Source organism: Mustela nivalis, assembly GCF_964662115.1.
Source record: "Mustela nivalis genome assembly, chromosome: 5".
In the NCBI taxonomy this organism is placed as follows: Eukaryota; Metazoa; Chordata; class Mammalia; order Carnivora; family Mustelidae; genus Mustela; species Mustela nivalis.
Genome location: NC_139024.1, coordinates 29,621,512 through 29,645,470, shown reverse-complemented (window position 1 = coordinate 29,645,470; position 23,959 = coordinate 29,621,512). Strand labels below are relative to the sequence as shown.

The window sequence follows — 23,959 nt, the reverse complement described above, 5'->3', positions numbered from 1 at the left end:
TTAAGTCATTATGAGTTATTCATACCTCAGTGTAATTTATGTCCAATTACAGCTAAGAAGACCTGAGGGAGTGGGAACAGGTGGGAATCAGGACACCTAGCATCCAGGAATTGTCCCTAACGCACTCAGACCCTAAAGTTCTTGTCGTCGTCGTTGTTGCTTACATTTCACCAGCTGTAAAATGATGTTGGGACTAGATTGGAGGTTTTTAGCCTAGGATCTAAGGAGTGGATGTTCCCACAAAGAGTTTTAGGGGATATGAGCATCTTCTATTGCTGTATGAAAAATTTCATGGCCATGTAAACGTGTACATTTTTTTTTTCTAGATGAGAGAAAGTTATGTGACCCTGAAATAGAGTAGAAGTCCTTGAAGTCTCTTTTCGTCTTAACTTCATATGATTCTAAGTTTTGAAAGAGGATGGCAGGAGGCAGCCTGATGCTGTTCTACACAGGTAGAAGGCAGTTTTCATTCTACCACATCCTGAGCAAGTCACTCCTCTTCTCTTGCTTTGTATTATGTGACTTTTAAGATGAAGGGTTGGGACTAAATGATCCAAAGTTGTGTCTTTTGACTGTAATTCAGTATAAACAAAACTGACAAAAACAAACAAACAAACAAACAAAACCTGTATACAACTTGGGAATTCAGACGGGTCCTTGCTGGGCCATCAGGAGGCAGAATTGTAGATCTGCTGAAGTTCTAAGAGTACTTTGAGGTAAGTAAGAAAGGGAAGATAGAGAGGTGGTTTCTGCCTACGACTCCAGCTGAGGGACTCAGTGACCTCCTCAGAGACAGAAGATGAATTCTTATGGATGGTTGACTGGGAATGGAGAAGAAAAAATCCTGTTGCCCCTAAAGAGATGTGGCATCTGATTCCTTAAAGTATAACCTCATAAATGCTGGAATAAATTCTGGAAAATATTCTTTATCGTGTTGAAGAATTTTATTTTGAAGGGTTAAATGGGTGTGTGTAGTCTAATGCTCCCTCGTTATTCTACTTTTCTCATTAGAATTCAGATAACATTTTGTTATTGAGGAAATGAATTTGCCACAACATGCATAATTTTGATTGGTTTCATTCTCTTAGCTCTTTCCCCCTGCCCTCCAAGCCCTTGCTAGTGCCTGCTATTTCTTTCTTTGTAAATGTGTCCTGGTTGCTCTGGAAAAGAAATTTATGGCTAGGTTCTAAGAATACACATGGCCTTTAGAGGAAGTTGTTTGAAGCCTCTCCTTTCCCAGACAAAAGGAGGTTGGGGACAACAGTGTGGAATGTGGAAGGTTGATCCAGTAATCCCCCTCATTCTTTCATTCAGTGCCCACTGCATGCCAAGCACTGTGCCTAACGCTTAAAGTCAAATGAGACACACTCCCTGTTCTACTGTCTCCCAGCCCTGGCAAAACAGAGCGGGATGCCCTCACCTAGGGATTTGCTCGGGAATCTACTCTGTGAAGCCTTGTAGCTCCTCCCTCCCTGGAAGGGGGAGGCAGGATTGTAGGATGACAAGGACAGTGTCTTTGGCCAGTAGACAAGTTGTCTCCATTCCTCCTGCGGGGGGAATGGGACTGAATAGGGTATTTTTTCCGGGCCTGGCCCAAACTGGGCTGTGCCTCGAGGGCCCATTAGGCTGCAGGTCACAGCAGCTGGAGCCCAGGCGCCCAGAGCCAGTCACGCGTCTGTGCTGCCCGCTCCACGAGGCACAATGGAGTCATTGACTATTTATTTACTCCATACAACAAGGCTGCTGTTGACTTAATTACGGGAGCCTCCCTGCCACCCCCTGGATCTTTAAATGACTAACAGACTCTCCATTGCCGCTAACTAATCTCTCCTTAACCTCTGTGAGTCCTGAGTCTCCCCAACCTGGGCGGGCGCAGTAGGTGGATAGGAGGCACAGAGATTCCTCAGTGGTGTCCAAGAAGCTAGAGACCGGTGGTTTTGCTTGAGAGCCAGGTACGGTTTGGCAGGACTGTTTCGGTGTGTTGCAGGACTAGGCTGAATCAGGCGCTAGCCCCAGGGCGTGCGCGGTAGCAATGCTGAGCCAAGCTCCGGTGGGGGCTTAATTTTAAGGGGGTTGCAAAGAAAGATGCAACCAAAGGACAAACTCTTGTTCTTCAGCCAAGACAATCAGTGCCTGGAGACGCAGAGCCTTCCTCCTTCTGGGCCTTCAAAATTACAGATCTGAGTGCCGCCGGGGATCAGGGCTGCTGGGGGACTCCGCAAGCCGCGGGACCTCACCTGGCCCCTTTGCAAATTGTCTCCCTGCTCAGGGGCGGCCTGCTCCCGCTCAGCCTCACTTAAATCTTCTCTCAAATCGCTGCTCGCCAACTTCCTCCCGCGGCAACTTGCTAAGTCTCTGCTCTAGTTAATACTGTAGGGCCGAGGATAAAATAGCAATGGTATTGAATGGATGTTGACTTATCCGACCCAGAGGAGCAGAAATCAGAGATTGTTTGCAGAAGCTAATCGTTTCTGCTGAGAAGCAGGGGAAGCCTGTAGGGCTCGCCGCCAGCGGCTCCTCCCCGAAGCCAAGCCACGGGTAGACTCCGGGTCTTAGGTGCTCCTCCCCACCTCCGGCCCAATAAAAAATGCTCCAGGGAATTCAGACAGGCGGCCGCCTGGCCGGGACTGCTCTCCCGGCTCCTTTCTCCAACGTTTGATCGCAAACCCAACTTCTTTCTGTAATTTGCTTGGGTCGATAGTTCAAAGACCTGGGCGGGGCGGGTGGCGCGTGGCCGTTTGTCATTAAGCACGGGACCCGCACAGAGACTTCTCGCCAAAACCCTCTCCCCTTGACACTCGGGGGAAGTCTCTGCTTTCAGCAACGGAGGCGAGGCGAGGTGAGGTGCACGGACTCCAGGCGTCTAAGGGGGTAAGGGCAGCGCTGGGGGGAGAGCGTTAGTAGTGTACACAAGAGGTGCAGGTGGGGGTAAATCGCAGGTCAAAATCTTTACGCAAACCTCAAAGGGAAATGACCGTAGTTGGACTAAAAGGGCCACTTTGGAGACTACCAGCTGCTCCCCAAATCCTGGCGGCAGAGAAGTTTCGTTGCTATGGTTTCGAAGAGGTATAAAATCCACCACCCAGAACTAAACGTGCTCGGGCTCCTTGTACGTGTTGTCACAACCCAGGGCCCGGCGAATTCCTTGGGGGTTTGCATCACTCTCTGACCGAACATCTCAGTCCCGGTCCTTCCATCCCAGAGCAGGCGGGGGGTGTGCGCAAGAGATGAAGTCCCGGCCAGGGGATTTTTAACGTCCAAGCCTGGAGGCGCCCAGAATTCTCGCACTTTCCCTCCTGCTGTCCAGGGGCGAGCGCTGCGCCCTGGTGGCCGCAGCCGCCGGGAGTGTGCGGCGGCCGCGGGGAAAGGAGCGCGGCGCCTTTAAAGCAAGAGGCGAGGAACCCCCGCCAGGAGGCGTGTCTGTCTCCGCCGCCGCCGCCGCCGCTGCTCCACGGTCTCCGTCTCCGCCGCCGCCGTCACTCGCGCTCGGCGCCCGCGGCTGCGCTCCTCCGTCCGGGAGCCGCAGACTTCCCGCCCGACCTCCTCCGCCTGCTCCTCCCCGAGGACCACCCCTCCCCCTCCCCGCCTACCTCACCCGCAGCGAGAGGTAAGGACTCCCCCCACCACCACCCCCGGTGGGCTCCGCTCGGGGCTGTCTCCCGGGGTGTAAGTTCCCACCGGAGGGACCGGGGGTGGGCGAGGGGCTTTGAACGCCTGGAGAGGAAGAAGGCGAACAGCCGCGCCGCGGAGCCCGGTGCGCTCAGGGCACCCGCTGGACCGATTCGCTGCGAGTGGCTTTGTCCCGCTCGCCTCAGCCAATTCCCGTCAAGGATACAACTGGCTCGGTTGGCTGCGGGCGCTCGCGTTCTCCTCATAAAATAATTTAATAAGTGGACGTGTCAGGAAGTGGCCTCAGCTACTGGGACTCACGCGGGGCGAAGAGAGCCAGATGGCAAGAATCTGTGTATCTGCCTGCGGGTCTGAAGAACTCCCCAGCCTTCCTTCCATCCGCCCAATTTTCCATGAACCCTGCTCTTTAGTTCTGCGCTGAAGTACAGACGTTGATTTTAAGCAACGCCGGTATCGAGGGTGTCCCATTAGGGTAGGGGGAGTCACCCACCAGGGTGGATCAGAAACGCTAAAAACTTTTAATGACTCTCATCCCCTGACATCTTTACCTTCAGGGAGTTCTTTAGTAAACACCACGACCTAGCAGAGACCCCCTAGCTCATGATTTCCAGTTTAGAGAATAGGGGACGTTAGAAAACTTACTACTACTATCCTTTTGGTAACACACAGACCACCTTCTAGCATTTCTTCATCTTCATACTGTAAGTATTCTGTCATCAGAAATTACCTTATGGATGGATGATTATTTTTATTTCAAAAGAGATGATCGATTCATTTGAATCTTAATTAGCTTGTAGTTTAGTTACTGGAAGATAGGTAATAATATTTCAATTTTGATTTGCCTAACTTTTTATTGGAACCATTCCTGTGACCATCAAGACAGCTTTCAGTGGCCTTAGAAACTTACTAAACAAACAAACAAGCAAAATGAAACACACAGAAGGAAGGTGATTGAGAAATAAGTGATGCCTGGAAGTCTTACCTGTTTGTTTCCTTCTATTTAAAACCCACTGGGGATTGCACAGACTAAAATTTTTAAAAAGAAAAAAAATGATTCCAGGGCATATAAATCTATTCCAATTCAATTTCTTAATTAAGATACACTTATTTTTGGCATCTAAAAATTAATTAAAACTCTAAGTGTCATTAATCATCAATGCAGCAGAATGTTGGTGGAACAGCTGATATGTGTTCGGAATCACAAGGGATTGCATAGCATAGCATTCATAGTTAGAAAGAGCGAAGTGCAAGTATGCAACAGTGTGTTTTTAACTGATATCAGCTCTGACTTTATTCTCTGGCACCTCTAATGCCACGGATGAACAGCTTGTTTATTTTAGCTTAGCTTACACACAACAGGCCACACACATGGAAGAATAGGTCAGGTATTACTGTAAGATGAGGTTTCTCAAATGTCATGTAGCAGCAGGACTTTGGTGACAAGTCAAGTGGAATCCTTAGAAAGAATTCCATGTGGAAAAATTTAAATATAGAACCTTTGAAACACCTTTGAAATTCAGGTTGTCCTGGGATATGTATTTGCTGTTTCTTACGGAAAGGTATAGGCATTGTCTTTTTAAACGTTATGCTGTAGGCATTATTACACATTTGTACATGCCCCAGCAGGTGGCAGCTAACTAGAATAAGATTCATTTTCACTGGGAGAATAGAAAACTAAAATTGCTTCTCAAGTAATAGTACCCAAGTATAAGAGGTCATTAGTGTCAGTAAATATAAAAATACAGTGAAAGATGAAGCTAATGGTATTTTGTTATTGTTGTTGGAACAAGCTTTACATAAACATGATGTGCATTTTGTTCTTTGCTAATTTATCATAGGCTTGATATCTCTTCATGTCAGCCTTCTGTGTGTGTGTGTGTGTGTGTGTGTGTAGGCTTACTTTAGATACAGCATCTCTGTGTGTGCATGTATGTGTGCATTTGCAGTTTGTCATCTCTGCTTTGACCTTGGAGCCTACAGAGCTTTGGCTCTTAGATATCAAGGTTGCCATATGGTTAAAATACATAAAAAGCAAATGAAGCTTTGCAATAAGGTGTGTAAATCTCACTATTGCTAAATATATGATTGTCTGACACCAAATCATATTTTTTCCCTTTGAGAAAAAAGAAAATTACAAAACTGGGACAATTTTAAAAAGAGTTCAATATGGTCAGTGACCACTATATCATGACTATCAATCCTTCATATAGCTAAGGCTATATGAAGGTATCAGAATTGGGGAGAAACTTGCAATAACTTCAAAATTGCCCTATTCTGAGGTATCTTCTCTATTATCAAGTCCTTCTGTTCTATTATTGGGGTGGTAATCTTAGGATTTTGTTGTTTTGATTTAGATTTTGGCGGGGTTTTTTTTGTTTGTTTGTTTTGTTTTTAGGGTTGTTGTTGTTTTTGTCCTAGGAGTGAGCAAAGTTTAATGAAAAAGAATGAGAATTGATCTGATTACCCTTGTAATAGATGAAAAGCTGAAGGTGGAGAATTCAACCAATAACTAATTGTATATTTTAGAAATGTCTTTAGCCACTGACCATTGGCAGCATGCTCTTCAGTATTCTGAAATCTTGGTGGTCTTTCAGGCATTTTTAAAAATACTGAGCAACAGTGCTTATGAGGGAACTCACAGTTAATGTAGATGGCTTTTGTAGTAGTATGCCCTGAAAAGGATGACTATTAGCACATCCTGGGTAAGCTAAGCAATCCCAGTAAGTCACACTGAAATATACACACAACACAGTTGGGAAAATAATCCTCTTGACAATGTGAACAATGCAATAACTCATATTCCCAGACTCTGTGTAGTAGAAATATTCACTTTGTCACTTCAAATGGCACATTACCCATTCAATGTACTACTTTGAATGTACTACTTCAGAATAAATCAATGCCTGGAGCGCTGTCCGCGGTCCTGAAGAAAGGTCGTCTCCTATCTTGCAGAAGTTCAATTAGACAGGTGGACTTGCTGTCTGTGATGCTGAAGTCTTTCAGATTAGTTGATAGATGTAAATGAACCTACTTTAGCATATGTGCAAAATGGGTTCTTTGGGGACCAATTAATAGTAAGAAAAATTTATGATAGACTTTTTACTGTTTAATATACTGAGTAAGAACTTCATGAATCCGGAAGCTTATCTTTCACTTTTCCAACTAGATATCCAATAAATAATCCCACAAAAGCCAAATAGCTTAGAATGCTAGTTTTAAGTAGAGAAGTTACAACTGTAACATCAAATTCCATTATGTTAACAGAATATGTGAACAAGGACTTACGGTGCATTTTGTTTTCTCAGGTTTTATTAAATGCTAACTAAACTGCAAAACTGCAATATTTTGATTAGTCACATTAGAACATGCTATTTTCATGTAGTATATAACAATCATATTGACAGATGAAGAAAACTAAGAATATTTACTCTTGCTCTGGCTATCATTATTATATCTGCTAGGATCAAAAAGAGAAAGAACAAATAGAGTAGGATAAATGAAACAACAAATACAGAATGTATTGGACTATACATGTCTTACAAGAGATATTTTAAACATGGACTGAAGGAGTCGCTAGAAACCCTTGGTTTTAGCACAAGGTGTTCCTTTTAAAGTGCTCAAATAGTCAGATTATTTGATTGAATTGCCTGCTACACTGCAGAACTAGTCATTCATGATACTTATTTTTGACACTGCAGTTATGCCTCCATCTTTTTTTTTTTCAAAAAAGTCAATGCCCACTTAATGCTCTTGCAAAATGTAGCTTTATTTTCAAATCAGCATTTTATAATACCTTAAGAAAAAATAGAACAAGAAAATCACTATGATGGAATGAAAACATTACATTATTTTCTTGCTATCTGGAATAAATAGTACTCATATCCCCCCTTATTAAAAGATTAGATATTCCTCAAATAAGGTAGAATCTTATAATTTTTTCATAAGGTTTAACCTATGCCCTGTTATTTGGTTATGAAAAGCAGATTAATTTTAAGAAACAGATCTAGCCTTTTTTGCTACTTTTGTGCTACTTGATCACTTAAAATATTAATATGTATAATATACTTATTAGTAACTATCTCAGTTTCATTTATGAATGTAAAATATTAGGACTGGGTATTTTAATCTCTATGCCTGCATGACAGCATATTACTTATTTCAACAGCAAAATGTATTTTCATGTTAAAAGAATATATACTTGTGTACTTTTCTTTTCCTTGAATAAATTGCACCTGATGAAAGCCAAGTCAGTCATTGCTTAAAGACTAAATATTATGACCAGAACACCAGACAATAATAAGGCATTTTTAGGCAAAACTGTGACATTCAATGTTGCCCAAACTATGATCCCATATTATGCCTCTGAAAGAAAAACATACTCAAAAAACCAAAATGAGAAGAAATTTGGGCATGAATTATTGAAACCTTTGGAGTTTGTTATACCAAATTAAACATCATCGTCTTTATACATAGGCACAATTATTTTAGGTGAGCTAAAAAAAAATGTGTGGAAAAGTATGATTCCTTCATTTTAATTCAACACTTTTCCTCCTAAAAGACCACTTGAAGACTTTTTTTTTTTTTTTTTTTTTTTTTTTTTTTTTACCCCTGGGTAGTAATCACGGAATGTCCACTCAAGTTTTTAAAGACTATCTTAACTTCTGCAACTGTACTCCAATCTATATTCACTCCTGGACCAAAATTTCAGAATATAAAGACTTTCTTTTAACCTAAAGACAGGTTATATTTGTAGTAAATTCCTCTGCCTTAGACCACTTCCTTTTTTACAACTCCTAGGCAAAGTGACTTTGGTTTAGCTTGTCATTTATTAAAATTCATCAGCCGATTGTAAGAAGTCCGTTTGCATACACCAGTTACTCTCTTAGCAAAGACTCTTACGGGAAATAAAAGCAGTTTCTTCCGCGTAAATAAATCCGACTTCTTTCTTGAAACTCAAGGCGGGCGATGAGATCGGTTGCATAAGAGATATTGGGAAGCTCGCTGGCAGGGAGCCTTAACAGGCAAGCAGCTATCTCAATTTTTCTCACTTAATCTTGGCTTCACGTCAGAAGCTGTGCAGCAGTGCAGTAGAATAGGGCCTGGCAAAACCTTTGCGAGCAAAGCGCCTTTTGTGCTGGTACCGTGGTTCGCTACCGACGCCTCGGAGGTTTCCAAGGCTGGATTTCCTATTGATTTCCCCCTCCTTTGCTTCCCCAGGCTCGCGCGGCCGGACGTTGTGGGTGTGCGTGCTGGATTTCTCCCGGATGCTCCCCGACTAACATGGATGTCCCACCATCCCTTGCAGTGGAAGGTTGCTCCTTGGCGCAGTGAGTGAGGAACATGCAGCGATTGCTAATGGGTTTGGGAAGCGGAGACTCCTTCCTCTCTCTGTGACCATGCCGTGATCGTGTCTGCGGCCACCACTCGACGCATCCTCATTCCTACCCGAACCGGGAGCCTAACGCTAGATCGGGGAAGTGGGTGCCGCGCGTGTGGACACAGAAACACCATGAAGATTATTTCCCCGATTTTAAGTAATCCAGTCTTCAGGCGCACCATTAAACTCCTGCTCTGCATACTGTGGATTGGATATTCCCAAGGAACCACACATGTATTAAGATTTGGTAAGATCCCCCATCTCCCTCTGCTGCCTGGTATCCGGCTCCGAGGCAGCCGGATGTAAACAGGCGGGCTCCCTCTGACAGGCGGGTGGGCTCAGGGCATTCCGACCTGTTTGCAGTTCCGGAGCCTCCCGGGGTTTTAAAGAAGCCCCGCGTGTCATTTCATTTCCTTTTCTTTTTCTTTTATTGAAAAAAGAAAAAAAAGAAAAAAAGCCCCGGGAGGGTGAAATGAGTGCCAGTGTGTGGTAGTGGTCGCTGCGTTACCTCCACACCGCAGCCCGAGATTGGTGATGACGCTGGGGGCACAGCCAGCGCTTGCGCCCGCTTGTCTCCCCGGGAGCCTGGCGGGCTTGGCGGGCGGGAAGCGCGCGCCGGGGCTCCACGCCTCTCCGTTTGCGGGGCTCGAGAGTCAGTACCTGGGAACTCTTCGGCAAGTTGGCAAGTTGGCGTCTGTCCGCTTCGGTCTGGGACCCGGACAGGTCCGCAAGTGAAAGGCGCGAACCCTTTGGATTTCTTTTGTGAACAGAGAGCCTTTTAGGTGAATTTACCCGCTTTCCCAGCCCCTAGTGCCCTTAAGGGGACACGGCGCTTTTAAAAATAGTGTTGTAAGGTAAAAGCCTCTACTTAGCAAGAGGAGGCTTTTTTTTTTTTTTTTTTTTGGGCTTTTATTTTGTTTTGTCTTGTTTTTAACTTGTGAGTCCTCCTCTCACAGCTTTCTGACGGCGCGCGTCCTGATCTAATGAATGATTAACAGCGGTGATTGGGGCGGAGAGGAGTCGTGTATGGGAATCTAAGTATGCATCTTTATTTCATCGTGGCATGATAAAAGAGTCGACTGGCAGTTATATACTAGAGGAATCTGTCACTTTCCTAAGGTATCAGGGTTCATGTAGAGCGCGCAGGGAGATCTAAACGTGGGATTCCGTGGAAACGCTGGTCAGAAGGTTTGCTTGGAGGAAATGAAGCGTGGGCAAACTCAGCTGCTGTGGATGGCCAATGGAGTTTTAGTAGGAGCAGAACTAGTGAGGGAAAGTTCCCTTAAGTAGATAAGAAGGAGAGAGGAGAAAGCCAACCAGGTAAATGCTCCCACTGTGGGTGCCTCCTTTGACAGATCAAGTGGATTTAGACCAAAGAGTGCAAGTAACCATATAATCCTGAGCATGTGTTTTTGAAGTAAAAACAGATCCATTAAGTCAGTCAAATTTAAATTGAAGTGATTGCCTGCATCTCCTATCATGTCCACAGCCTCTTCTCTCTTTCCTTTTTCCCATGTGCTTTTTCTGTAATGATAAAATCATCTTTCTCAGGCTTTGTGAAACCAGAGTAGGAATGTTTTTCACATATTAAAAAGGGAACCCTACCTTCCCCTCCCCCATTCAGCACGTTAACACTTGGAGTCCAGAAGGCTGATAATGACAAAGAGAGACAACAGGTTATATCTAAATTCCTACTGTAGCATTTTTTTTCTTTCTTCATGCCTTTAGATGGTACTTAAGCACGTTGCTCTTAGCAACAAGCATCCACAGGAATGCTGTTCCTTTGGATGAGATTAAACAGGTCCCTGTATCATGGAAAATGTGTGTGCGTTCAGCTGTCCTCCTTAAAGCATAGTAAATGTTATAGTATGGTAGTTTTGCCCAATATTTTGAGTAGTACAACCTACTTATTTGGAATAGTGAGGAATCTTCTGAAATGTGTTTGGGAATGAGTGTACCTTAGTGTGTTTGCTTTCGGTCTGGGTGGGGGGAAAAAAAGAAGACTTGGAACAGAAAAACTGCCACCAGTAATCTAAAGATTTAATTATTGCTGGTCTGGTCTTGCAGCACAATATTTGCTGAATCATTAGATTGTTACATTCGCTGATCATTTCATATCTTCATATTAAAAATCTTGGCGACTGTTGCAGAGTGTGTAGCAGCTTTCTAAAAGAGCTGACACACACACAAAAATATATGTTCCTAGACCAATGCTTACTAAGAATGTCCTTAAGAAATAGGAGAGTAGGCAAAGACCTTCTCACAGTGTCTTTTTTTTTTTAAGATTTTATTTATTTATTTATTTGACAGGCAGAGATTACAAGTAGGCTGAGAGGCAGGCAGAGAGAGAGAAGGAGGAAGCAGGCTCCCTGCTGAGCAGAGAGCCATGTGGGGCTCGATCCCAGGACCCTGGGATCATGACCTGAGCTGAAGGCAGAGGCTTTAACCCACTGAGCCACCCAAGCGCCCCTCACAGTGTCTTGATACCCTAAACCAACAGCTCAGTTTTTAGATAACCTGTTATTTTCTCCATTAACTTCAAACATCTTCCACATGGAGATCTATTTTCTCTGATTTCTGACCTGGGTTATGGGGAAAGATAGTGTACATTGTAATCAGTAGACCATTTCCCCTGTTGGGACTGTTTGGATGCAATGAGTATTTTGGGGGGTTTTGTTTGTTTGTTTTTTTCCTTCTGGGGAAACTTGTTTTGAGTGGACTGGATGGTTGGTTGGGAGTGTATAAGCCATTCTGGAGAAAGGTTAACTTCAACTTTGACTCAAAGGACCAACCAAAGCCTCACTTAGCTCCTTGTCTTTGTCTTGTAAGGGTAGGGTTTGGATTTGCTGCTGAAACAGCTACCCCTGAAACAGTGGCCTGCCAGGTGCAGGTGAGAAAAGCTGTCTCCACGGAAGAGGTGGCAATTAGTCCTTTTCCCCTTCCCCCACAGGCTAGGCTTGACTAGGAGCTCAGCCACCCAGCAACTCCATTTTGGTGCTATACCAACTCCTGAGCCCTGCTAGGAAGCTTCCCCAGCCCGTCTTCCCCTCAGGTGGTGGAAAACCACCCTCAAGGGCTCTATGCTGTCTTTTCTACCCCTAACCCCCACTCTCCTGGTCCTTTAAACCCTGCCCTCCATGTCCCCTCCCCCCACCCAAGGCCCTGACCCTGTGTCCTCCTTTCAAAGTCTGGATTGAGGAGCTGTCTGCCCTGGGTGCTGACCCTTGCCTCATCCCTTGCATTCTCCACCCCCCACCCCCCCCACCCCTGCCCCTTCTGGGTACAAAGTTGACTCCCTTGCGCTGGGGCTTTCTTGCTCCTGCTCTCTCGTTTCTCTCTCCCTCTTCCTCTCTTTCTCTCTCTCTGGCTCCAGCGCTGCTCTCCCTCCTCTGTCTTATACACACACACACACACACACACACACACACACACACACACCCCACACAGGCAAATGCATTCTTGCGCTGCAAGTCTGACACTTTGGTACAATGACTCCTCTCTAGTGCCCCCAAATGTAAGCAGCTATGCCTGGGAGCGCCTCTTTCCTGGCACACACCCCTCCCACTTTGGCTGGCTCCCCCTGAGCTCCACACCCCGGACTGTTCCTCCTATGGCTTAGCAAACAACTCCAAGAGAACTTGTCTGGAACATTGACCCTAGGGCGGTTTCCCTATGCTTTAAGACAGCCCAGGACAGTAGGGACGTATAGTCAGCCAAGAGTCAGCTCCTCCGAAGCCAGAGGGCTGGCGCCTCTCCGTGGGTTGGGCCGTTTCTGTCTTTGATCCTAGCTGTGCACATCTTGGCTTCTCCACAGCGCCCACCTAGTGAGAAGATATCAGGGGACAAAGTGGATCCCGGACAGTTAGGGTCAGTTTCCCCATTCCAGGTCAGGTCAAACGTTCTCAGAGCCAGCTTTTCCAGGTGCCCGTGTAACCCCCACTCTGGCTGCTACCAGGCTCTGCGGGTCCCAGGGCCATGTAAATGAGGCACCTTTGTGTCTCTGCAGCTGCAGTCCTGGTCCCGCGGGTAGTTGGAGAGGGCAAAGGCAGGATCCTTCCGTTCTCGGGGGCTGCCCCCAATACCACAGTCTCCCTGCTGAACTACTGCAGCTCTCAGTACTTGAACACTGCTTCTGTTACAAGAGCCTCCCTTCCTTCCTGTTCCCTTCAGACCTCTGCTTCTGGGAAAGCGTGGGTGTAGAAAGTGGCTCTGCCTGGGGTTCGGTACTGGGCTAGAAATCCCTTTTGTAGTTTGGGGGTGTGGGCATATCCTTTGAGCAGTCACTCCTCAAGCTGCCGGTCGTTGCTGATCTTCGAGGTCTGGTTATTTTTCAGTCCTGATCTGAACTGGCATTTAGAACGCCAGGAGCGAAGACATCAACCCAAACTTTCTCCCAAACTCTTGGGCAGCTTCTCCAAACTAGTCGCGTCCGAGGAGCTGAGCGTGTGATATAGGCCATTTCTTTCCTCCAGCTGCTTTGACCTAGCTTTTCTGTTAAGCTTGCGGGTAGAACGGCTTTCTTTAAAGGCTTCGCGGGCGAGGTCTTCCCCCAGATGCGCTCAGACCTCCTTGCTACTGCGCACGGGCCAACACTGTGGCGCAGCACGTAGCCACCTCCCAGCACACATGCCGAAGGTGAAGACAGCTAGCTCAGGGACTGCTCAGATAATAAAGCCCACAACGTGAGAAGGAGTGGAAAGAGTTCCTATGGGAATCCCCCTATTTGCTGGACATCCCATGTGCTCCCACATATAATAATTAGTAGCAGATGTACTACGGCATCAAGGAGGGTGAGTGAATTGACTGAGCTTAGAAGCCGCCACTCTCTACAAGTTCTTTGAAAGAGATTTTTCTTCTTTTGGGAGGTGAGGTGGGCGGGAGGGAGGAGTGGCCTTACATCTGGGAGCAGGAAAACTGGCTCTTGAGAGGCGGGGATGGGGGAGTAATAGCGGCTACTGTTTGAAACAGATAAAGCCGGGAACACCTGCTCAGCTGAGCTCTGGAAAGCAGGGGAGGGAAATCTTTCCAAGAAATTGCCAATACAATGGCCACTAAAATATATCTCTCTATATATATCTGTTTTTCACTGAAGTTCTCACTTATTCTTAAAGCTTCAAAGACTAACTCTTATGTGATCCATCAACAGAGGCACACTCATTTCAGAAAATGACTTTGAAAAATGATCTTTTCGTCCTCTAGAAATAGCACCCCTTCTCCACCCAGATACATGGAACTCAACACATTTTCAGGCTTTGTGAGGTTGTCTTTCGGAAGTGAACAGGGGTTTATATGTCAGTAGACATTTCTTTAGACAGACACCTTCTGCTTTTTAGTTTAATTCAAATGATTATTGCAGTGTGTTCATTCCCTGAATTCTCAAGTGACACTGTTTCAACATTTACTCAGCACAGGAAAGTTAATGTGACTTGCTCCCACACAAAGGAGGAACATACCATAGACCAAACACAGGATGTATCATTGATTATCAGAGCCCTTTCAAGTCTATTCGCCATTAAATAAAGTGTTGCCTGTGATATAGATGACATAATCTTTGATTTTCCTTTAATTGTCAAAATTTCTGATACAGAAGATGCTTTGCTCTTTTGTAGTACAAATTAAAGGGAGAGGAATTCATTTTTCTCTTTCTGTTCTTGAGATTTTATTGTGTTATTGTAGGTCTACTTACACTTGTTCCCTGAAAATTATCAATATCCATTTTTCCACCTTAGAATAGAAAGCATGGTTCACTGTTCTTCAGCTGCACTGTATTGAAATCATCAGTCCACTGCCTCCATCATACCCAGGGTTTGTGGGAGATCTTAAGTTTTCCCCCAGTAGATTGATCTGATGTGTTGAAATGGAATTGTTGATTGTCTTCTATTTGGGTGATGATGTAGCATTATCTTCTACAGGCATTCGACTCATAGTGGTACTAGAAATGCTTCAAATGAACCTTAAACCCTAAATCTTAGCATGAAAGGTAAGGTCAAAAGCCCCTGAAAGGGAAGGAAGTAGGTGCATATCATCATTATTGACTGGCCTAGATTAAACACCAAAGAGGAAGATTTCAATCTGATAACGTCATAGGGCTTCCTGTTTTTCTTTGCTGCTTCTGCTGACAATTTTGTAAGGTAATTAAATTGGCTGATTGAAGTCACGGTGGTCATGGGGTGATAAAGACCATTTGGATTTAATGGAATTTAAAACAACAGAGCACTGAACACAACTCTTACCGAACAAGAATTTTAATGGCCCATTCTGGGTGCTGACTAAATAGAATGCCCTTAACAAGTTTAATCGAAAGGGCAAGGCAGATTAGCACTATCCAGTCTTTATGGTTGAAGATTGGGGAATTAAAATTATCCCTTTAAAAGACTCATTAATGCATTATTAAGATTTAATGTAGGTTAAATAAGCTTTCCTTAGATCTTCATCATATATGTGAACCTAGGTTTAGGAGCAAGTTTCAATAAGAAAATATTTTTAAGAACTGACCTAACAAATTGAATTATATGTCTCCTACTTCAAACACAAAAGGCACTTAAAATTCTTTGAGAGTATACAGGGTATTGAGGGTAAGTGTTGATAATGAATTCTTTTCTGTAACTGAAAAGAACAAATTTGACTTTTTGTTTAAAGTTTCATTATTTTTTTACTTATAAACAAAGCTTATCTGTGGTAGAAAAACTACAGAGGTAATAAAGTTCTCAGTATAGTCCTAGGTTTTGATCTTTTATGTTGTCTTTTTAATCCTGTCCTTTTCTCTCTCTCTCTCTCTCTCTCTTCCTAAAAATTCGGCATTGGGATTACCACATTTTAACCCACTTAGGTCCCTTCTCCCTCAAAAAAGGATACTTCCCTGCTTTACACTGGAAACTCTGACGGACAATCAGTCCCAACATGAAAGTCAAGCCTCCATCTATTATGAGATTATTCACACACTTTCAGCTGTTTCTTTCCTTGTGGAATTGTCTACTGAAAGCTGTCCATTCCTTTGATAATTAAAAAAGAAAAACCCCAAACCCAAGTTTTCATATGAGAATCTTCAAGATTTTAATTGTACACAATTTAAAAATCTGTTTTAAAAAATCGGAGTTGACAAAATCGAAAGCAGCAAGCAGCCGAGAAGTCACCAGTTTTCACCTTCCAGCCCACCCCACATTCCACAGGTTCTCTAAGGAACACAGACTTTTCTCACTCCCTGTTGATCCCCAGACAAATAAGTCTCCTTCAACTCTCGCCTCACAATTTTAGGGCCAATATTTCATATTGTTGTATTTTCAAAGCAATAAGTTTAAAAGCCATTGGTTTAGTAAAACCAATCTGATAAAACCAATATGAATAGAAGGTTAGAGATGATCATCAAAATCTATCCGTAAGATTTTAAAAAAATTTTCTTGTTATTTTTGTATTTGGCCTTTGATGTATCTCTGCATTTATGACAGCATTCAAATATAGTGTTTGCTTATAGATTGATTTCAACCATTTATTTCCTGAACTAACAACTCAACATTCTTCTCTGGATTTAGTGGAAAGCCAGGTCACTAGACAGCAGCAGGGTTTATGTGTGAAGATCTGAAAAAGTCTGGGGAGGGGCTCTGGGTAGTGCGGTTGGTTATGTCTACTTTTGGCTCAGATCATGATCTCACAGTCCTGGGATGGAGCCCTTGCATTGGGCTCCCTGCTCAGCTTCCTGCTTCTCCCTCTCCCTCTGTGCTTTCTCTGTCTCTCTCTCTCTTTCAAATAAATAAATAAAATCTTCTTAAAAAAAAAAAAGAAAGAGTCTAGGAGGATGTGGCTTTCAGTTATTTTCCCCACGGACACATGTAATTCTGTCAGTCTTCCCTTTTGGTTACACATTTGCCCTCTTCCGTAGCCTTGTTGTAAGACAAGTATTTTCTGGAAGGGAGAACATATAGTCTCTAGACCGTAAAGTTAGGCTAAGTTTATTATATTGATTGATTCTGTCTGTGACAGAGATGCTCAGATATAGAAGAGATTACCTCATCCCTAAGGGAGTCTGAGTGACTAGCACTGATGTGAAGGGGAGACTGAGAAAACAGAGAAACCAAATGCCACTGCATACAGTCTTTTCTAGATTTACTGCCAGACATCTCAGTGCTTTGCAAATTGATTGTTTTGCTTGTATTGGTCCAAATCTTTGAGGATATGTGATTATTTTAAATAAGATGTCAGTGATAGTCTTACATTGACATATCTCTTCCCAACCCAATCAAAAGGATTTTTAAATACTTTGCATACTCTTTAAAAATCAACAAATGACTTTTCCATCACTGAACTAGAACAAGTATTTCTAAAGTGTTGCCTCTAATTCCCATTTCAGTGTCTATCTCAGTCTTCCTACTTTGAGTCCTTGACCGATCACGATGGGAATATTTCTCAGCTTAAAGGATCAAACAAGCAAAGCAAATATTAAAGAAATGTCCTGCTTCAGTATGGTCATAGGCATTTGACCTATTTTATGTAGTCTTTTTAATATTGCCTTTCTTTTACCAACTGAAGTTTCTGTATTCAGATTATCATACCTTGTAATGGAGGCCCTTCCTTGCCCAGAAGAAATGAATATTCTCTCAAGACGAAGGGGGCGTTAGAGATCATCAAATCTAGTATCCTCCGTTTGCTGATGAATTGCCAAAAGCAGTTAAATAGCTTTTCAGGTCTCAGGTAATTAGTTTCAGATTTTACACCCAAACATGAATATCCTGACTGTTAGTCTAGTGATTTTTTTTCAGTGAATTATGTTATTTTCCAGTGTAGGCTCTCACTCTGTGCTTTCCATCCATTTTAAGAAAAGCCCCTGGTTCTAGGTAGCTCCCCTAAAATTTGTCTACTTTATTTTTTTCATCTTTCTTTCATAGAACATTCTCTCATAGGGGAGGGGGTTGGGAGGGATGGGTTGGCCCAGTGTGGGTATTAAGGAGGGCATGGATTGCATGGAGCACTGGGTATTATATACTAACAATGAATCATGGAATACTACATCAAAAATTAATGATGTACTGTATGGTGACTAACATAACATTAAAAAAATTATCTCATAGATTATCCCTTTTCTCTCTTTCTCCTTCTTTTTTGTCATTCTCCTTTCTTCTCTGTGCCTGCCAAGATCCTCTTTCCCCTGAGTCCATAGCTTAACCCCTTCTACTCATACAATAAATAGTAATTGAGTACATATTATGTGTCAGGCCAATAGAAATCTAAGACCCAGTTTCTGCCTTAAGGAGTTTGTAGTCTAATTAAAAATATTTTATATAGAGAGGGAGAGGGGCCAAAAAGATATATAATAGTTGTTTAAAGGAGACTATTGTGGATTTGAATTTTTATAGAAGAGATGTGACGCTCACTGGGGCCTATAAAAAATTGTGTGATAGGGAAGGTGGGGGAGGAACTGAGTGTATCACTGACAAAAGACTCAGCACAAGAGAAGAAATTTAGTCAGAAATTAAGAAGGTGAGCTTTGGAAGAGGGAACGGACCAGCTCTGTCCTCCTATTTGTCTTTCTATCTATGGAAGATAGAGAAGGCCTTGCTTTTTCAGAACTTTAATATTTATGTCACAGGATTTCAACTTCTGTATGTAGCCTCTGGAAAGCCATTGAAAGTGAAAGGATGAGCTTTACTTAGTGTGCAACAAGCAGTCAAGTGGTTTCTTAGGCTGCTGCTTGTGTTTTATGAAGAATAAGTGGATCCCCCTTCTCTGTCTTACTGAAATGAAAGCAAAGGACCCATCCTTGTCCTCAATTATTGAAGCCTTTAAGAAGTTCTTGGTCTGGGATCACAGATACCTTTGCAGTGAAACCCTGAAGTGAAATAAAGCAATGTCCTTTTAACACATGGCCAGATGACATGATTAAGTGAAGAAAAGTTTCCTGTTAATCTAAGGAAAAATGCATTGGAGGACAATTTAAAAGTACTCTTAGCTTCTTTGAGGAATAAAAATAAATGGCCTTCAAGAAATTCTCAATGTTTATTGTCTGACTTGAAGAGCTCTTCATTCCCTGAAGCATTATATATGTGTATCTATATAATAATTATATATCTCTATATTGCAGTTTATATATATTATGTAATAATATATATAAAATTGGAATATATATTTTAAATTGGAATATAAAGTTAAATTAAATTTAAAAATAATTTTAGTAAAGTTCATTGTTAATAATATTTTCTAATTCTACATGCACTCAGAACCCAGAACTCTTGAGTTTAGCTGTTTGAGTTATGAATGTTACTCTTGATTTTGTCATCTAGTAATCATAAATTAGGAAAAATAATTAAATTGTAGTGGACCTTGGTTTCCTTGCCTATAGAATTGATGTTACTTGCTTTGTATCTATCTTGTGAGGATAATATTGGAATTAATAAGAAAATGTATAGAACATTCTGTTTAATAGCAGAAAATGACTTTTAGAATTGAAAGTATTATTGTTTATTTACTGTGTACATTTGAAGCAACGTAGTACTTGTTAATTTCATGTACATTTAATTCAACCTCTTAAACTGTGCATAAACATTAAAATAGTCCGTCTTTTCTAAATTACTCACCAAATATTCTTCTTCAGAATGCACTCGAAACTATTATAAACACATGAAAAGCATTTATCGTCTAATAGAACAAACTTATTCTGAGTTGGTAGTTTTATAGAAGAGCAGGGCCATAATTTCTGTTTCTTCTTTAACATTGTGAGTTTGATTGGCATTATCAAATATGCAGATACAAGTAGGAAACAAGCCATAGCTAACATAAAAAATAATATGCAAAGACATCATGCTAAGTCCTTTCATTTAAGATTTTTCACAACTGCATAGTTTTTCTAGTTTTTGGTCACAAATATTTTCTGGAAAGCTGTGTCTGATTTCATATATACTTCATTCTGCATCCATCTGCCCATGGTGAACTTTTAGCTGTTATTCAAGTTTTGTATTTCAAGTCATGCAAGTGACTGTATTTGATCCATTTGCGTTAATTCAGGAAAGCTACATAAACAGATTTGATACAGTTGTTTGGGATAGATAAGTGGGACTTTTCTATGATTACACTGGCATCTTTATCAAGGAGCTGTGTTAGGCAGTTTTTGTGGAGCTTACTGTTTAAGGCATAATATAGACTTTGGTGCTATCCTTACACACCATTAATCTCACTATCTTTCCCAAGGTATTTCTGACTTACCTTTGGCTCTTTTTTCCCAAGATCTACCCAGTGGTAAGGGGCTCAGCATAGAGGTGGGTAGAGACAGGTGAAGGTGCCTCCTTCTCTCCCACCTGCCACATTGGAGAATCCAGGGGGCCATTTGGAAAATTGTATTCAACTTATAATACACTTTAGTGTTTGGAATTTCTTTTTAAGTTTTCAAAACTTCAAAATATTAAGTTTGTTAGGAAAGTTTTTTGGATGTTGAAGATAATGAGGTTTTAGATCAGTGATTCTCAACCATCAAGAGTGGGATCAAGGAGAGGCAGCCTCAAGATTTTTATGATAATCTATAGGAGGAATGGACTAAATACACGTTGAAAAACACTTTCCTATTTTAAGTCTAGTTTTTGGGTTTCCTGGAAACAGCCTGCCCATCATAGCAGAACTGATGCTAGAGCAGGTGAAAATACAGTTGAATTCTGCCTCCAGGGCATGAAGGAAAGAGCAGTTTTCCGTTCAGTCCTTTTTTCCATGAGTATTGTAGTTTGATCCCTCACAAAGCCTTCCTGGAGATCAGGGGTAATATTCCAGTCACTCACCATCATCTTGTTCTGTAAGATACACTTCTTTTCCTTTTGCTATTCCATCCATTGATTGTCTTTTACAATCTGGACCGAGTTTTGCTTCTTCTAAAAGGTCTGTGTTTAGACAGGGATTCTGTAGGTTAAATTCAAGCATTGCCAACAGACTTTGATGAGACCAACGGCTCCCAAACCTTGTTTCACTCAGAATGGAAGGAGCTTTAAATAATTTAAATCCCTGGTTCCCAAACCTAGGTATTTTGTGGAAAAAGATGTTTCATTTTTTTTGTTTTATTTAAATTCAAGCTAGTTAACATATAGCATGTTATTAGTTTCAGAAATAGAATTTAGTGACTCATCAGTTGCATATAACACCCAGTGCTTGTTACAGGAAGTGCCCTTCTTAATGCCCATAACCCAATTAACTCATACCCTCACCCACCACCCCTCCAGCAATGCTCAGTTTGTTCTCTCTAGTTCAAAGTCCGTTACAGTTGTCTCCCTCTCTGTTTTTAACCCATTTAAAGTGTTTCATTTTTTACGCTGCATGGTTGTAGTACCTTTGCTTTTTTTTTTTTTTTTTTTTTTTAACTCCTATGTAATATACATAAAAGAAACAAACTCTAAAGGCAGGTTGAAAATCAGTTACTGAGCTAGATGCTCCAAAGAGTTTTGTCCTTATAATTTACACTTCCTCTGTTTATGATGGGCAGATGGTTCAGTTTTCTGGATTAGCAGTTGATGATCATGACTAGATTGTATATAACCATGAGTAAATTTTATAGGTGAAGATCGTGGCTTAGATATTTTATTACTTCTCATAACATACATGGTGTTGGTCTCACAGCATACCACTGGGAATGCTGACTGATTCTTTTAAACCTAAGCATTTGAATAGTCATACTCATATAACTGAGCCCAGAGCCCAAAGAGATATTAAGCAGGTGTTATTTTCCAAATAATGTTTAAAATGTTGTATAGTCGTGGGACCTTTCCCTCCTAACCTCCTACCTAGGGAGTCCCAAATAGATCAATTTAAAATTTAGTTTCCCCCAAGTCTATCAGAAAATAATTCTGGTAGATAGTTGCTGTAGGACACTGACTTGGTTGCCAAGAATACATGTAAATAGCCTGGAATCTAGGCTAAAAATAGAGTCTAACCTAGGTTGTGTTCATTAGAAACCTCTTGGATGATTGTATGCTCACCCCTACTCCCTGCTTCATTGCTCTGATTACAGTCTCTGGGTCATTCTTAAGTTATGGTGCCAAGAGTTGAAATCTGGACATGATGTTTGAATTGAAACCAGAATGCTCTTATGTATTTGTTTAAGGTAGACATTGTCAATAATTTCATATGCCACTTCAACATTAGAACTGATAATATTTTTGTCCAAATTATTGGTAAATACGTATTTGTCATATTTGCTGCCTACTAGGTTTAAACCTTAGTTTGTTAAGATTATTCCTATAATTTAACTTGCCATTTGGGTGACTATATAGAATTATATAGACCAGACATTTCATTGATGGTACAATTTTAGTACATGTAGATTGGTTAAATAGTCTAATGTATTAAAATCATCATAATCACATGATAATCATAGTTTTAAGACAAATTCTGAAGGAATTCATCAGATTAAGTTCACCATTCCTTAGAAGTTTCTTTTTTTTAATTGGGCTAAACAATATTTACCAATTTGTGTTCAAATGTTATAAAGTCTTTTAATTAAAACAGTTCAGGGGGCATTTAACAATTGAGAACTTGTAAATACGTAATTTCAGAAAAATGTATCTGCTGGTGTGCAGTTCTTTGGAAGATAAATTATGAAAAGTTATTTTATATGACATGATTTCACAGTACATTTTATTCACATATATTCATCTAATTGTAGTTCCAGAATTACTATGTTTTTAACCTCTCCATTTGTGTAGGATGAATTTATATATATATAGGACATACAAAATGCTCACAATAGAAGAAAAATTAATAAATTCACATTTGCTCAAGGGTATTCATTTATTGGCTTTAGATTGGAATCTCTGACTTTTTAAACTTGTTAGCCACAAGTAAATATTAATGGAAGTGAATTTCTCTAAGTTCATTGAATTTTATACATCTTTTATTTCCTAGCAGGTAGCCAGACTACATCAGCATTTTCAATACAAAGAAGGATAGAATCTTAGCTGGGATTTCAAAGTGCCATAGTTTATAAGCAAACTGTGAAGAGAATTTTAACCATCCAATTTGTTTATTGTTCTTCTATATTGTATCTATTATAAGGCCGCTAAACTTGAATATAAAATATCCCTGCATATTAATAAGAAAAAGCCCTATTTAGTGTAAGTAATCTCTTTCCTCTCTTTTATTAAAATTATTCTTCAAGGAGGAGTGATAAAGCTAAATTGTTTATCAGAAGATAAAACAATGCTTTGTACTATGGTTGTAAGGAGGATGCTGAAAGCGTCCTGTCAACTCCCAGTTTTGATTCCATTTTTAATTTAAATTAAACATTTAATTAAAAATTAAATTGCCATTCAATTCACCAAGTACTGGTGAATTTACCAGATACCAATGCTGAAATTATTGAACACTCTCAGTATTGGGCATGTTCAATAACTTCTCATTGGTATCTGGCTCAGCTCTTTGATTATTGACATAAAACAGTATTTGAGAAGCAAGATATAATTAAAGCTTCTGTAAATATGAAAGTTTCCTGAAAATATGGTTGATTATTAAAAAAAAATACATTATATGAAGATTCCTAATGGTGCCGTTTTTTAACTGACAGGCAGCAAGATGTATGTTCCTCTTTTCTTTTTTTAAAGATTATTTATTTATTTGAGAGAGAGAGAGAGAGAGAGAGAGAGCCTAAGCAGGGAGGGGACAGAGAGAGAACCTTCAAGCAGACTTCTTGGGTACAGAGTCCAACTTGGGGCTCAATCCCAAAACCCTGAGATTATGACCTGATCAAGATTTGGCCACTTTACCCACTGAGCCACCCAAATGCCCAAGATTGTGGCTCTCAATTCCATTCAACAGGTTCTTTTTCAATATTTTATTCCAGTACATTGTTAGAATGAAAATTCATCTTATTGACTTTTAAGGAATTTACATTTAGTTTGATATAATTTTTAAAATGTACATATTTGGAAATAACTTTGCTCTAATATTTAAAGGAAATACATTAACTCTAATATATACCATATAATATACTGC

At 41.2% G+C, this 23,959-nt stretch overlaps 1 protein-coding gene across 3 annotated transcripts in view; it reads left to right on the top strand.

The window, feature by feature from the left end:
* Positions 1-3,312: 3,312 nt before the first annotated feature.
* The window catches only part of GRIK2 (glutamate ionotropic receptor kainate type subunit 2), a 652,846-nt gene continuing 632,199 nt past the window's right edge, over positions 3,313-23,959 (top strand). For 2 of the 3 annotated variants that reach the window (XM_082731868.1, XM_082731869.1), the window contains exons 1-2: positions 3,313-3,607; positions 8,848-9,254. In XM_082731868.1, coding sequence (XP_082587994.1) covers positions 9,140-9,254 — 115 coding nt within the window. In that variant the 5' untranslated portion in view covers positions 3,313-3,607; positions 8,848-9,139. The remainder of the gene's footprint in view (positions 3,608-8,847; positions 9,255-23,959) is intronic. The other variant, XM_082731867.1, reaches the window with a different exon arrangement.